This window comes from Strongylocentrotus purpuratus, unplaced genomic scaffold, assembly GCF_000002235.5.
Source record: "Strongylocentrotus purpuratus isolate Spur 01 unplaced genomic scaffold, Spur_5.0 spur5_scaffold_8, whole genome shotgun sequence".
Lineage (NCBI taxonomy): Eukaryota > Metazoa > Echinodermata > Echinoidea > Camarodonta > Strongylocentrotidae > Strongylocentrotus > Strongylocentrotus purpuratus.
The window spans coordinates 32102825-32119749 of NW_022145614.1; the positions used below are offsets into that span (position 1 = coordinate 32102825).

A 16925-nucleotide genomic window follows, 5' to 3' on the forward strand; every position below is an offset into this window, starting at 1 on the left:
AGATTGCCTCCTGATTTTACTACATTGATCTCTCTAGATAGCGATTCACTTTGTGAAGAATTAATTTGACTTGACAAAAATACACTGGAGTGGATGAAAGCCATTAAAGTTAGGTCAAAGCATACATACATAGTTAACATTATACACATGTCCTGCCCAATTCTTATTAAAAAGGTGCATTCTGATCAATAGATGCACTAAATTGTTTCAAGTGTGCCTCCATATTATAATAATAAGTTATACTTCTTATTATGTATACAGCCCTTCTCCACTGAATGTCTTGTATCTTTAAATTGCAATCAAACTCTTATAATAAGTTCATTTTGTGTGAAATTAGAAAAATAAATAAAGATGGGGAAAGATTTTTTTTTTCTTTCTCCTAGCACAGTTTGCTATTAAGGATGGATTTCCCTTTACCGTAAATCTCTGTGTATAAGACGCACTTTTTTGCCGCTGAAAAAAATTGAAAGTCGGGGGTGCGTCTTATACACAGGAACAATTTTTTTTTTTGCCCCCAAAATAGAGGTGCGCCTTATACACAGGTGCGTCTTATACACAGAGATTTACGGTAAGTTTTATGAAGATACAACCATTTAGCTAGAGTGAGTTTTTTCTTTATAATAATGAGCTAGTATGTCTGCTCTTTGTTGTGCACAGTTGCAATTCACTTACACATCGTAAATAAAATGTACTCCATTTCATATATGTAAGAGCTGCGGCAGTGGTTAGAAGGAAGCCGTCATACTTTACCTCGTGGGCATACTTCAGAGCAATATTGAGATTTGATCATCTTTACATGACCGATAAAAAAAAGCAATTATCAATGACGGAAGTACAGTAATGATAATTAGTCTCATTTATTATGCATCATTATTGAGTAAAAGACAATTTTGTACATAAACATTAACAACAATATAGGAAATAAAAAAGTTTTCTTGTCATGCCAATTTTCATGAATGTAAATTCACAAAAATGTTTCAAACAGTACTAAATAAGACATGAAAGCTCTAAATCTGATTCTTTATAATTACTTTTCTTCACCTTTGAGATTCAGAAATGAAATAAAATAATTCATTCAAATCTTGAAGTGAGTTTGTTTTCAGAATCCTCGTGAATAACAGATACAAAATTAATGCTCTCTTTAAACCAAGCATAGAAAAAATGTGGAGAAACTGTGATAATTGATAGTCATTTGAATTTTACGGTAAATATTCTTTCAAGGAAACTATCTACAGGCTTAACAACCTAAATTACTGTGAATGTTATCCTGTTAATAGTAACATACAGATGTAATGTAGCATAGAATTCGCAGTCCACACAAATGTAAATAGCTAGTTTTTTTTTTGATACTACATGTATCTGCTCTCCAAATAATTCATCATTATATGAACACTTCTTCACAGTTTCAAAAATTCATATTTTTTACCCCATGTATTTATTCATCTAGAGCAAGATTTTTTTCACATAAATAATGCACTTATACAAAAATATTAATGACTCATGAAGAAGACAGCAAGTTAACACAAAAAGAAGGGAAAAACACTGGCTGCTTACATACATCCAAGTCTTGTTAAAAATAAAGACTGATTATTGCAGGATCTGAAATGGTTATTGTTTACTTTTAACATTTTCTGAAATTTGTAACCATATTTAGCTTTCAAATCTGTCTTTGAGAGCTTGTACTTAACGAGTCACACCACTATTATCCGCACTATTCAATATACCCCTAACATCTACAGATACATAATATGCTTTATCTGCATTTGTCTCATGAAGGCTTCTTAAAGAAGACGTTTAACCAGGTACAAGGAATTAAAAAAAATTGAACATCATCTGTTGATGAGTACACCAAGATACCATTTTGTCGAGTTTTCAAATCACTTGGTATTCATGTTACAAGGATGTATAACCATGATACATACCCAATATTAAACTCATTACCAAATCTACATGTAATGATGAGAAACATTCATTGTATAACTGTGGCCGGTAAGGGTATGAACAGCACAGCATCAAGAATAAATGCATAAATTCATTGAAGTACAAAGAGCATCGGACCTACAAAAGGCATACACTATAACATAACATATATATCTACAGTCTGTAATAACAATATAAGACAAACATATTTCTTCTTAGACACGTAAATGGCTATCTACAATATTATATATTATTTACATATACAAAGATGTAGGGATATACAATTTCATTTAATATCATACAATTTTTTTTTTTTTTTTTTTTGTATATCCGATTGAATCATCAGTAAACATCCCAAGGTTTACTTCTTTCATGATCAAAATGATTTTTGACAAATCTTAGGAAACATAATTAAGTTTCAATTTCTCACCAAGATCCCTCCCTTAAAAAAAAAAGGGCTCTCAGCGGGCCAGGGCTTAAAACAATGAAATACAATTTTTCAAAATGTTTGGTATGCAAACTTGTGTGTAAGCATACCTTTAGTTACAGGTGGCTCCTTTCTGGCTACTTTCTTGAGGTTTAACTGACATGGGGGACCTTAGGAATCTTCAGGTTTTAAGAATGATATCATACTCATAGTGATATCAATGCCGCTTGGTCAAGTGGGAGGTGGATATCATGCGTTGAACAATGATAAAAGTATTAGTACATGTATTAAGTATTTGGCGTGGAGTAAACAGCGACTTACCATGACCCATACAGATAATGATATCAGTTTTCATTTTGGAGAGATCTATAATGGCGAGTATGAGTACAACGTGTAACTCACATTTTCCATTTATTGATATCATTTTAAGCTCATGTACAGCTTTGGTAGCATAAAGGAAATTGGAAAGAATCATATTAGATATAATCTCAAATTGTTTTCCTTGTATCAAAACATACATGTAGGAGATCATTTGGTATTCAATCCATGATATCTAGTGAAAAGTAGTCTGCTAGGAAGGCTAGATAATGGCTATACACTTACCCTGTACCAGGACCCTTCCACCCAGATGGCTCTTTCACTTAGAGACAGCACGCACATAGAGACTGTAGTGTATTCACACAGTCTTCATAGGTTTTACATGTGTAGTGCAGGATACTATTGTTATAATTCACACCCCAGGATGGAATCTGAATTATTTTTTACTTCTCATTTGTTTAATATATCACTTGAGGACAAAACAAACTCACAGCAGCTTAGTATTGCTAGTATCCTCCAACATATCATGTAAAATTAAAAAAAGAGGGGGGAATTTTTTTTAGAGGGCTTTATACCAAAACTGTACACGACCTTTAATATATATAGGTATATATGTAATTCCTATGCCTTGTGACTACTGATTCAAAAAATTTGTCACCATGAGAGATTCAAGGAATATAGTCCAACTTTGTTGATACAGTCCATCACCATCCACTTGGATTCACTAAAGAAAGAATCCAATGATTCATCCAGAACCAGGCTCTAGCCCTCCTGGCCAAAGTCTTCAGTGAATTTGACCTGTTTTAACAAGTCTGCATCATTGACAGATGGCTTGGTGTTCTCAATAGCTTTGATTAGGTCTTTCTGTAATTAGAAACAAAACAAGGAGCAATGGATGGAAGGGGTCAAGAGAGGAATAATATATATAACATATTGCAGGCCTTAAATTTCAATATTTTTAGGGCAAGGCCACTTTTCTGTAGGGCACATTCCTATATTACAGCACAAATAGGAAGAATTGGAAAGGGCACAAAAAATCTCTGAGGCCAATGAGAGGGGCATTGAGGCCAATCAAAGGGGCATCCACGGCCATGGCCTTGGATTAATTTAAGCCCTGTATTGGTTGACAAAGATGTGATCGTTTCAAGGGAAATCCAACCTTGATAGCAAAGTACGCTAGAAAAAAGGAGAAAAATGAGAAAAGCAGCCTGGTGAAAGTTTGAATGAAATCAGACAAAAATTGAGAAATTTCTAAATTCTTGGAAGTTGAAAATCAATATAGGTGTGGGTTCTTTGAATTGGCTGAATTGGTAACGTCTCTGCCATATAGTGGTGGACTACTTTCCAATTTGTTCCGATACACCAAATGACTACAATTTCAATTTAAAAAAAATGTATGACTCAGGGAGCTCTTATAATAATCTGCTACCCATAACATACTTTGAGTAGTGCCCCAAGGGAGAAGGCACTTAGGAGAAAAATAGAAATTAATTATACTTTTGTACACATGAGACGAGTTATCCATGACTACGTCACAATCCATGGACCAAACTGCCAATTTGAGATTCGCATAGACTTATAACTTTCTTGCTATTGGTCAAATTTATTTCAAGCTTTCACCATTCTGTTTCTCTTATTTTTCTGCTTCCATACTAATTACAAGATGGATTGCCCCTAAACTGGAGAGGAGCAGGGTGAAAGAAGTTAACTCTGAGTTACTTTCTATGATGGCCATATAAATCAATATTACATTATACTCTTTTTATTGTTAAACAATTGAAAGGCAAGGTAGGGGGGGGGGGGTGTTTGAATTAATTTTAAGTCGTAGTAGTACAACACAATTTAAGGGGGTATTGGTCCTCTTGAAATCTATTAAAAATATGGTTTGAAAGTTCTTGTACCACATCCAAAAGGAAACAAATTTACCTGTGACAGTTTTGCTGTCATAGAGTTCAGACGTCTTCCTTAGATGCCAATTGGCAGACTGAAGTGAGCCGCCAATTTTCCATTACAAGAACTTTCAAATCATTATTACAACAATCCTGATGAAACTCTTCACAATCTTATTAAAAATATGCCATTTCAAATTGACTTGAGTTTGATTAATTAGCAAGAGCTTTCTTCCTGGGGAGAAGAGAAAGGGCTTAATAAATGGGAAAAAATCAACAAATTGTTTGACTCACATATGTGATGGGTGGTTCTAAGAGTTTCTTTCCATCAATTTCCATCCATGTAGTTTCCATAGCTCCTTGGGATCCAGGAGAACAAGGCTCCAAAAGATCATGTACAGTCACAGTAGGGTCTTCAGGAGAAGGACCAGATACCTAGGATCAAACACAAATCATCCTTCAAGGTTAAAGTGTACCACAGTAGGGTCTTCAGGAGAAGGACCAGATACCTAGGAACACACACAAATCATCCTTCAAGGTTAAAGTGTACCACAGTAGGGTCTTCAGGAGAAGGACCCGATACCTAGGAGCAAACACAAATCATCCTTCAAGGTTAAAGTGTACCACAGTAGGGTTTTCAGGAGAAGGACCAGATACCTAATAAAAAATTATTTGTATATAGCTAGAATGTATAACATAAACCTCAAAACACCTTTAACCTGGCATTCTATAGGTAAACAGTTAAAGAGTGTGAAGAAAGAAGTAGAGAACATTAGGAGAGAGGGGTATTTTTTCATGTGTAGAGTCCTATTAAGAATGAAGAAAACAACTACCACCATAGAATCTTGTTTCCTTTAACTCATGTACGTTTATATTTGTTATCAGTGGAGGCTAATTTATATATCTTTAAAAAAAAACTAAAAATCAATAAACAAAACCAGACGCTGATATTGAATTTGGAGAGGGATCCTGGTGAGAAGAACAAGGGATTATGTGAAAGCTTGTTACCAGCTATAAACTAACCGTTCTGAAATGTGTGGCACTCTGGACTTTCCTAACTGGCATCATGAGAGCGTCTCGTACAACGATGCTAATATCTGCTCCTGAGTATCCCTTCGCCCTCTCACCAAGGTCTCTGTATTCATGATCTGTAACGGTTGTCTTGGTCTTGCCGATGTGAAGCTTGAACATCGTGGTTCTAGCTTGGGCTTCTGGTAGGGATATGTATATCCTCTTTTCAAACCTAAAAACATAACATCACAGAATAATCATGGTAATAATATGATGCGCACATATAGAGGTGCTGTGGTCTAGTGGATAAGCCACTGGACTATGGACCACAAGGTATGGGGTTCAAATCATTGCCACACCACATGGTAACAATATGATGCGCACATATAGAGGTGCTGTGGTCTAGTGGATAAGTCACTGGACTATGGATCACAAGGTATGGGATTCAAATCATTGCCACACCACTTTAGTGAGACACTCTCAACCCAGGTGAGGGTACGTGGTAGCAAGTAATTCCTTGAAATACTTGAGCACTGTAATAGCAGCTGTACTAAAGCCAGAGTAATAACAATGGAGCACCAAGAGTGTCAAATGTGCCACACATGAGCGGTACACAAGGGCCCACTATTATATTAAAAAAAGAATAAAAAGATATTTGTTCAAGATTACTTAAAGCTTGTTCTGATATGACGCGGCAGACCTGCATGTTTTTTCTCAAAATGAAGATGTAAAGTGTAATATGTTTCACATTCCTGTATTTTATAACATGGAACTCAGTGAATACGCGCAAGTCCTTTGTTGTAAGAACTTGTCAATCATTTACACATAAAACCAGGGTAGGTTTTTGTGGCAGTCAACCGTGGCATGTCTGAACAAACCTTAAAGGAACTATGTCCCATTTGCAGGCCCAAAAAATGAAAAGGTTAAATTCCAACGGCATTTGAAAGATAATACTAATTTAGAACTTCCCTAAAAAAGGGGGCTTGAAAAAGTCTTTAAGTGGGAAAATAACTACTATTAGTTGTTGAATCGACTTGAGAGCTATAGAGCCAGTAAGTAATAGTCTGATTTTCAGACCATTGTACCGAATGGTCGTACGTTTTATGCTGCGCAAAGATTAAATCTGTTTATTTTTGTCCATTACAAGAAGTGGGTTATTGATGTAGACAAATGCTCATGAACCCTTTACAGCTCATTTTATGTATGTTATTACCAAAGAAGAAAAAAGCCAGTAAGTCACTCAATAATGTCTGACAGTGAAGTCTAGCAAGTAAACAGGTTTCCTTGCATAATTTGAATATTAGTACACTACTAACGTTTTCATTTCACAGATAGAACATTCATGACATATTCATAATTCCTGCAAAGTTCTACAGAATTTGATGTTGGCTGCAAAAGGGACATAGTATCTTTAAAGAGCAATTGAATGTAAATATGCATATAACAATTTTGGTATCCCGTGCGTTAAGCTTTATCAGATTATTAAATGAATGTTTTTAAAAATTGTATTTAATTTGAAAATTCCATTCACCTATTTCTTGTAAATGATCAAGGATGATTCTTGAATGATCAGTTATTTCAAGGGGATACCAATTAATTTGTATTTTACCTTTTTATATGCTTGTGTATTTATCTATTTTGTTTTGATGCTGTTATTTGTTTGTATTATTACCAAACAGGGCCTCATGGAAGACCACCAAATTGGTGATATGTGCCACCCTGTATAAATATCAGAAATAAATAAATAAATAAATAAATATCTAGAGTAAAAATGAAGAGCTACATGTATTCCAACAGGAATAGAAAGATACACATCAGCTTTCTTTGAGGCAGTTTTATCCAATCCAACTTCATTGTTTTAAATGGAAAGTTATTTCATACATGCATTTAAAAAAAAAGGGAAGATAAGAGCAGTCATGATTAAATATTATTTATATGTAATAAAAATGGACCGCCACAAACTGGTTCTTTGCCTGTCACAATTCCGAAAGGGCTTCAAAAAATAACAAGTTTCAGATTTACAATTTCTTAGTTTTGTAGTGGAAGGATAAATAAGTAATATTAAGTGGTTATATAGCCTACCAGGATTCCGTTATATATTGCTTTATGTTGATGATGAAACTATACATGGCACTCTTCAGTCTCCAAGACTTACCTTCTTTCATACATTGTTTGAGCCTATATTTCCTCAATCCCTTAAAACTTATGTTGAATATTTGTAATACGTTCTTATTTAGGTGTCTTATATATTTGAATTAATGATCATAGTCAATCCTAAACTATCCTGGGTTGGTTGAACCCCAGGATTCAAATGAAACTGAAATTTTTCACTCAGCATTTCATGGCACTGTCAAAAACAAACATATATATGTGCATATGGGACTAAATAATAAGTAAATACAGTCAAACCTGTCTATAGCGACCTCCCAAAGGAAATACAAAAAGTGGTCTTTGTAGACAGGTTCCTTCAGTACATTTTTCAATGACAAACCATCTTCAACGGAAACACAAAAAGTGGTCTTTGGTCTTTGTAGAAAGGTTCCTTTAGTGCATTTTTCAATGAGAAACCGTTTTCAAGGGAAACAAAAAAGTAGACAGGTGGTCACTAAAGCAGGTTTGACAGACTGTAGCAGGATTGCATGCATACACACCTTCTCCTGATAGCAGCATCTAGTTGCCAAGGGATATTGGTAGCTCCTAAAACCAGGACCTGAGAATTGTCTACTCCAACGCCTGTCAACAAAAACAAGCAAATCAACAAACAAAGAAATATATAAATAAACATAAACATAAAAATAATTGATTTAAAAGAACACGAGGGAGCTTATGAAAAGGTTGTATCTGGAAGAAACTGTGGTGGAAGTGGTAAAGAGAAGTGTATTGAGATGGATGGGTCATGTGTTGAGAAGGGAAGATGATGAACCTGTGAAATGAGTGTGGGATCTGGAAGTGGATGGCATAAGAGGGAAGGGAAGACTGAATATTTCATGGAAACATATGGTGAAGAAAGAAAGCAGTAAAAAAAAAAGTATTTTGTGAGAAAAAAACAACAACGTAATTTGGATGAAAAAACTGAATAATTCCGGGAAAAACAGAATGGTTGGCAGCTCTGAATAGCCCTCTCAATACCTTATAGACCTACGCCATTAACATTTCAAAAGCAATTATCAAGATTAATATTCTAATAAGAGTAAAAACTACTGATTTAAATTATGTAACTGGTTTCATTGCTAGACTGGGCATAACATTTCTTCCATGGAAGCAACCTTGACAATATCTGTTTCAGTTGGAATAAGTCTTACCTTGCATCTGTACTAGGAACTCTGTCTTGACTCGCCTAGCGGACTCGCTTTCATTGTCACTTCTTGAACCACAGAGGGAGTCTACTTCATCAATGAATATGATGGCTGGTTTATTCCCCCGAGCTACAGCAAACAATGACTTGACCATTCTGGCAGGGGACAGAGTATTTACATCAGACTTACGTGTTAATGCAAGTTAAAATTGATTTTAGTTTCATTTGAGAACAAATTATATGTTGTTAGAAGATTAAATAAAATTAAAAGAGAAATTGAAAGATGACAATATATTATACAGAATGATTCTAAAAGATGTTTTTTTACCCATGACAGTGTCATCAGACACACATGCTTGCTAGCTAGCTAACAATATGTGCACATTCTCCACTACCTGGGGAGCAATGTGTCACTTGATTCAAATGATCTAAATCATAACAAAATATTGAAAAACAATAGGCATATTTTAGAACTTCAAAGACAGTGAGCAAATGACATGATCCATTAAACAAACAATCAGCTTACCCCAAAAACAAACAACATGGCAGAGAAATCATTGTAAATTGAATTCCAACACAGATTGTAAAAGAGTGGAATGTAAAAAGGCAGGTAGCTCTATTAAAGCAATGTCTTAATGTGTAAAAGTTGTTAAACTGATCTTGTTGTTGGATAAGAGAGTAAAACAATGACTTACTTTTCACTCTCACCGAGCCATTTTGACATGAGATCTGAGGAAGAGACGGACAAGAAGGTGGATTTGGCTTCCGTAGCCACAGCTTTAGCTAGGAAGGACTTGCCTGTACCAGGGGGCTAGAGAGAGAGAGAGAGAAAGAGAGAATGTAATGATATGATAATAGTGAGAGAGATGCAATTATATGATAGAATTTTACTGTTTATGCTAATACTTCCGCATAAAGATATTTTCGAAGTAAAGCTTTCAAGAACAAATTTGTGAGTTTTTAAATTTGTGTAAAGCCACAACCACTACCCATTGTATACTTTTCAATAATTAATAAATTCTGTTTCCATGGATTATGAAATCATAAGAGAGTATCACAATCATCATAATATAAAAATTATTTCGAGAGAAATAAATGAAAATATTTTTGCGTGAGGTTAAAATTGCAATCAATGAGTGATTCGTGAAATTAGCGAAAATAAATCCTCCGTGAAAATAACCGCTTATACAGCAAGTTTTTGATGACAATCCTACCCCAAATAGCAGGATTCCTCTCCAAGGTGTACGATTGCCAGTGAAGAGATGAGGAAACTTGATAGGCAAGATGACGGCTTCTTTAAGCGCTTCCTTGGCTACTTCCAGACCAGCTACATCGGACCATTTCACATTAGGATTCTCCACTATGGCACCTGATATACACACACAAAAACAAAAACAAAACTTTATTGCATTTTTACTGTATATATATATATGAGGATAGTGAACAAATGTATAACAAATATTTCTGCTTTTTAAAAAACATTTTATTCAATTAAAATTATCTACATTTCAGTTTGTACAAGTACTTTTTAGAAGTAGATACATCTGACTATTACTGCTAATGCTAACAGCGGAAATAAATGGAAATCAAAGTAATAACACAGGTGTTGCAGTCTAGTGGATAATTCACTGGACTGTATATCACAAGGTATAGGGTTCAAATCCAAGCCTTGTACTTATAATGACCTTTGGCAAGACATTAATCTACATTTGCCACTCTCCACCCAGGTGCAAATGGGAACCCCATAATGCATGAGCGGTAGGTAATTTGGTGGCTCCGCTATAACCAGGGTAATAATACGTAAGTGCAACAACCCTCACTGCTGATATGAGCATTGTAGACGTGGCTATCATTATAACTAATATACACGTAGTACAATTACATGGTCTAACCAATAAGGGCAGCGGCTGGCAGCCTCATCAGTAGTCATACTGCTCTTTCTGAGGCCCCACTATTGCTATTACCCAAGCATTACCACTACACCTGGGTGGGGAGGGACATGTATGGGCAAAAACAAATATACGACATACCTTCCAGCTGCTTTTCCATCTTTTTGAGTTCTGCATTCTCACCCTCCTCTTCACTATCACTCTCTTTGCCATTGCTGCTTTTCCTAAGGATGAAATATAAATTATAAAATATGCACTAAAAACATGGAATGATGTACTCAATACCAGATGCTGATAGATAAACAGGTGTAGAACAATCATTAACAGGAGTCACAAGGAATATGACAATTCAAAATTAATATTAAAAAAAATTAAAATGTTTACCAAGAGTTTGTAGACCTAGAACCCCATTTATTTTGTTTACATATCACAAATGATCCCCCCTCCCCCACACACACACAAATGCATATAGTGCTGACATCTGGCTTCTCGTCATAACCAACGGACTGATGTACACCTTCTGACTATCTTTTCAAAACTGCCCTTAAAGTTCTATAGAACAACAGGTCATTGTTAGTCTGCAGGCACAGACTCTAATTTGACACATTATTATAATTCTTTAAGGGTTGAGCAGAGTCTCACTCTGTTGGTCTTTGGCTGTGTCAAATAGGCTAAAGTACAAAGCTTATGCAGTATGCTGTCAGCCTAGTTTCACTGTGCAGACACTGTTATGCACAGTGACTGACAAGGTTCTGTGCATGTAATCTAAGTCATCTATTTGTAAATGTACAGCCTTTACTATTTAACCCTTTAAAAAAGAAAGGACAAAATTTGAATAGCCCAGTGGAACTGTGTCTATTTTATCCAGACAATACGGTACATGTCAACATACACAATGTAAAGTACATGTAACAGTTTTTCTGATATCTAAATCCTGTTATGAAATAAATCATGCTTGTATATACTGAATCTATTAGCAGTATAATGAATGCACACTGTCAAGAAGAGGGGAAATGATTCATTCAAATGTGTGAATGTTTCCCTTGACAAAGTCATAATGATTTACTGATTGTAACAACTAACAAGCCCAAGAGAATAATATATAAATTTTGAAGATATGTAACTGTGTTTTTATTCTACGTTGTCATAACTGGAAGAGCCCTGAAAACCTATTTGTTTTCAAGGCTCTCCTCCTAGAGCTGCTTTGTCTGTTTCTGGTTGGGAGGCTGATTCCACATGATGAGTGTCTGTCTGTTTGTTGAATTTGTTGAATTTGTTATATGTAATGTCAATTAACTTTGTAGGTGTAATTATAGGTGCATTAATTGGTTTACTTTCTCATGAATATTTTTTGTCATTTGCTTATCTATTTTGTTATTTATTGTTGTTTTAATGTTGTTTATATATTCAAATTGGTTATGATTGTACAAAACTGTAAAGCGCATAGAGAAATTTACAATTTATTATGCGCTATATAAATATACTCTATTATTATTATTATTAACTGTTAGTGGACTGCTTATAAATTTCACTATTGTATTCATTCGATAGCATAAGTACATGTAGGCCTAAGAAACTGTGATAATTGGCTTCATAACTGACAATGCTACCCTGTATGTATACAGTGTACATGTACAATTTTGAATGAATTAAATAAATGGATGTATAGATACCTAAATAACTACATACATCTAACACATACATGAATCAGTAATAATATACATTAACAAAAAAAAATTAATGATGAAAAGGTGGATGAATGAGTGATTAAATAAATTAATCAAAAAATAAATGAACAAATATAAATGAAAAAGTATAAATTCATAAATACATAAATAAGATAAGTATATGAATGAATAAATTACCATTGGTCAAACTAATTATCAGTACATTTCATGTGGAAAGCCCGTTTCCGAATTGTACACAAATGTGTGGATTACAGTTCAGCAATAACAACAATATTATAATGATCAATAATAGGCACTTGATTCATTTAACAAAATAATTGATGTTTGGTGCTCTTGTAATGTATTTCCTTTCATCTTCTTCCTTGTACTCAATAAATGTGTTTAAATGAGAGGCTTGAGAGCATGTTTTTCCAGTTATGGCTCATGCAAATACATAATACAGAGTACTACTTTACAGACTTTTGGAAATTCTAAGGGATTTACACCAGAATACATTTAACACGAAAACTCCATATTTCATTTATTTGTTTAATCCTGACAAGCAAGTTATGCTTTTGTTTCCCCCTTCCACGTACCGGTTTTCATGATAATTTTGACATTTTGGGGGTCCAGAGTAAGATTTGAGTGTTGAGACCTGCATAATACATCACAATGCTCAAACCTCACTCTCACTATATGTTTTTATTATACATGTACTTATTCAACATTAAGACACAAGGAAATTAATTACAGTGTATTTAACATGCTGATAAGTTATTTGATGTGTGAATGGGACTAAATTACACATACTTATTCAACATTCACACACAAGGACATTAATGATAGTGTAAATACATTAAATGTGCTGATAAGTTATTTGATGTGTGAATGAGACTATCATATATGTACCTATTCAACATTCACATACATGGAAATTAGATATAGTGTATTTAACGTGCTGATAAGTTATTTGATGTGTGAATGGGACTAAGTACATGTAGGCCTACTTATTCAACATTCACACACAAGGAAATTAATTATAGTGTATTTAACGTGCTGATAAGTTATTTGATGTGTGAATGGGACTATGCTTACCCTTTGGGTCCTCCTGATGGGCCTTCTTTGACCTTTTTCTTATCTTTCTTGAGGAGGTACTCCTTCAATTGTTCCGCTCTCTCTAAATAGGTTGTACATTTAACTCTGATGCTCTCTTTAGCTCTCTCTCCATTGGCTTCATCTGAGACATATATAAAAAAAGAAGCTTCAATACTTTGAAGTTTATGCATCCACTGTTGATTTCCATCACTTCAATATTGCTCTAAAATTTGAAAATTCAGAATGACATCAGTGGTGTTTCTGGGCCCAGTTGCATAAAACTTACCATTGATGGTAACTCTGACATTAATGGTAACTACCATGGAAACCTTGATTTTGATTGGCTGTTGATGAGCCCTGTTACCCTGGTAGTTGCCATCAATGGTAAGTTTTATGCAACGGGCCAAGGACTTTGGAGTTGAGGAGGTGGAAGGGGGGGGGGGGGGGCTGAATCTGAGCCAATGCCATAGTGATGTACTTTAGCTATAATATATTCAGTATAGGAAGGGGAGGGGCATCTTGTCCATCATCTAAATGGCATGGTAAGGGTTGCAGGGGGAGGGGCACTGGATTAGAGTTGTATATTAATCCCAATCTCTTTTCAATACTGATGTCAATATTGATTTCAATATTATATTGTTTGTTATTTTCACAAGACCATTTTAAGTCATTTCATGTTGTAAGATCTCTACCAATACTATAAATAATCATAATAATAGTGTAAACTTATAGAGCGCACACACTGTCCAGGGACGTTCATGGTGCCTGTTATGAGAATGCTTAACAGCCCTTACATTTGAGAGAGTGGAGAAAGTACTGGACTCCATGCTCATAGAGCTTCTGTGCTTCAGCATATTCCCCCTTTTTGTCTTCATCTGTTGCTTTAGTCACAAGATCGATGGCTTTCTGCAATGAGACAACATAGTAAACCAAATCAATTAAGAAACAAAAACATAGTAACCATATGTCCTACAGGAAGTAAATTTATACAGCATTATATTGGAAATAAAAAAAGTTAGTCACATTTCAATATGGGTTGTAAAAAGAAAAAACATTTATTAGATAATTTTGAATGATTTCGCCCAGAACCTCATGCATAGACTCTGTTTAGAACCAGTAACCTTGACAGCAAGTCAATAAAATTTTAGCACTTCATTACTCTATAGGGCTACATGTAGAACTTCACAAGCTGGGAGCAAAAATCTCAGTGGGTCTCAACCAATAACAGCCCTTTCCACTATGAGCAAAATCTCACATTTCATGATTTTATTTCTCGACCAATTTCAAAGTGCTTTTTATTCAAATTATGAGAAGTGAGAAGAGTCCACTAGCGAACTGTGAAGCTACTGTACAATGTTCGTTGGGTGGGGAGAGGGGTGATTTTGGATGCATTTTAGGTTTTGTTTACCTGCCTCTTTACACAGGCAGGGGTATGGGTGCCTATTAAGGCTGGGTGATATATTAATAATAATATCATATTGACTAGGATCTACCTACAGCTCCTGTATACAAAATGGCATGCTATCAAACGCACGCAAATTCACACAATGATACGATGTGGGACAAAATCTCCACCCGACGCGCACGGCCTCGAAAATGCGTAGTGTCAATGAATATAAAAATACCTCAGAGTCTGTCGTATTCTGCTGTAATGCCAACAAAAAATGGAACGAGAATAAGGTCAATGGACTATTTAAGTAAACATCCTCAGTCATATGCTTTTAAAAATATCAAAACATACAATAATCGAGATGAAGAGTTTATAATCAGATTTCTATAACCTTACAACAAAATGTGAATTTTCATGGTTTTTGCCAAAATAATGGTCCATTAGAATGTTAATATAGGTAAAGTTATCTTCAATAATTATTTGGAAACTATCTATCAAATTGGCAATATGAACATTCATTTGGGAGTAGGGAAACCAGCGCTCGATCAGAAACCTATAACGCCATTACGAACGTGTAGATGGCGCACAGTTTTTCCTCCATAATCGTTTTGCCTTCGGCGTAGACTAGAAGGGATGAGATTGATTTAGATGACTCCGTGCGCAGGGAGAGTTTAACACGGCTTGCAAGATTTTCAACATGGATGTCGATTTTGACCCATAATTTCATTAAAAGGGACCATTAAACGGATTATTTCAGTCAAGTTGGTAAGTGGAACCGATGTAGTATAACCTTCTCCTAATTTTAAATAATCAATGCATGAGGTGAAATGACATTTTGGGGGATTTTGGGGGCATAACGCCACGACCTGAAATGGCCCTGGAGTTATCAAGGGAATGTGTATAGACGGTTTCCGTCTCTAAAGAGAGAGCCGACCCTACCCCAATAAGAGGCTAACGAACGAAAGAGACGGAAAATTCGGTCTAGGTTGGATGGTAAAGAGGGAGGTTATAGCAGAATGTTCGGATCGGCTTTGTTTCTTAATTGTTTACGAGTGACGTCATAGTAGAAAAGGCGCAGCGCCCCACACAGAGTGCCCACAACTTGGCCACAAGGAACATACGTATCTGCGTATGGGGTGGGCGTGGGAAGAAGGAAACCAATTAATATACATGCCACAATGACAATGAAGCGCTAGTGCGCTATTGAGTGCTGTGCGAACAGTGGTTTCCTATATATCACGATAATGCCTTTAATTTTAAGGCTAATTATCACCAAGAGCAAGACCATAACTTTAAGAAGCCTTATGGCATGGCTTATGCATTGGTCTCCTCATTGCATTCCCACTTGCACTGCATGGATAATGGACTTTACACATAACTTGCATGTGACGGAATGAATCATCTTGCATCCCAGTCCGGTTGGCAATTTTGTTTCTCCCCATTAAAAATTATGAAACAAAACAGCTTGAACATTTGAAATCGTACTTACCGTCATCGCAGGCGTCCCACCAGACATCCTGATTCTTTGAGATGTCGTTACAAGAGGAAATGATATCAAACACTGTCTGTACAAGCAACGTTAAGTCAGTAACTTCGATAGGATCTACTTCGGCTCAGCTCACATCAGTAGCTTGTATTGTATTCATGTACTGTATAAATGGTATACGGATATGGCGGCGCGCGGTGCATACATAGTACAGTACATACCGCCTAGCTGACTACTAAAGAAACCATTTTTCATTATTTAAAAAAAAAGTTTTTAGGCGTGTATCATTCAATTTACAATTATGAAGCAGGCATCAGACTCAGAGACGAGTAATATAGCCCGTAATATAGTCTCAGGATGGTTATTTCATTTTTAAGTAATTATTCATTTTTCATTTCATTCATTAATTGATCAGCAACTTGCATGAATGAGAGATAATTTGCTTTATATCACATTTGATATTTTGATATGTACGCACAGAGGTTTTATTGACCTGTTAAACTATACTAATACTAGTTAGCTAGTTCTGTTCGAAAAA

At 35.3% G+C, this 16925-nt stretch overlaps 1 protein-coding gene across 2 annotated transcripts; it reads right to left on the reverse strand.

Annotated features, from left to right (window-relative positions):
* Positions 1 to 833: 833 nt before the first annotated feature.
* On the reverse strand, positions 834 to 16546 carry LOC579763 (vacuolar protein sorting-associated protein 4B). 2 transcript variants are annotated; one of them, XM_011684123.2, is made up of 11 exons: positions 16391 to 16546; positions 14306 to 14417; positions 13512 to 13653; positions 10891 to 10973; positions 10075 to 10229; positions 9556 to 9671; positions 8868 to 9016; positions 8217 to 8298; positions 5578 to 5797; positions 4849 to 4989; positions 834 to 3529 (listed from the first exon to the last, which is right to left on the reverse strand). In XM_011684123.2, exons 1-11 carry the CDS (start codon positions 16415 to 16417, stop codon positions 3428 to 3430), a joined length of 1329 nt encoding a protein of 442 aa, XP_011682425.2. In that variant the 5' UTR covers positions 16418 to 16546; the 3' UTR covers positions 834 to 3427. The 2 variants fall into 2 exon arrangements, with proteins under 2 accessions (XP_011682425.2, XP_011682426.2); XM_011684124.2 differs by lacking the exons at positions 834 to 3529; positions 4849 to 4989 and adding an exon at positions 5091 to 5211 and having other exon boundaries at positions 16391 to 16545.
* Between the last annotated feature and the right edge of the window lie 379 nt (positions 16547 to 16925).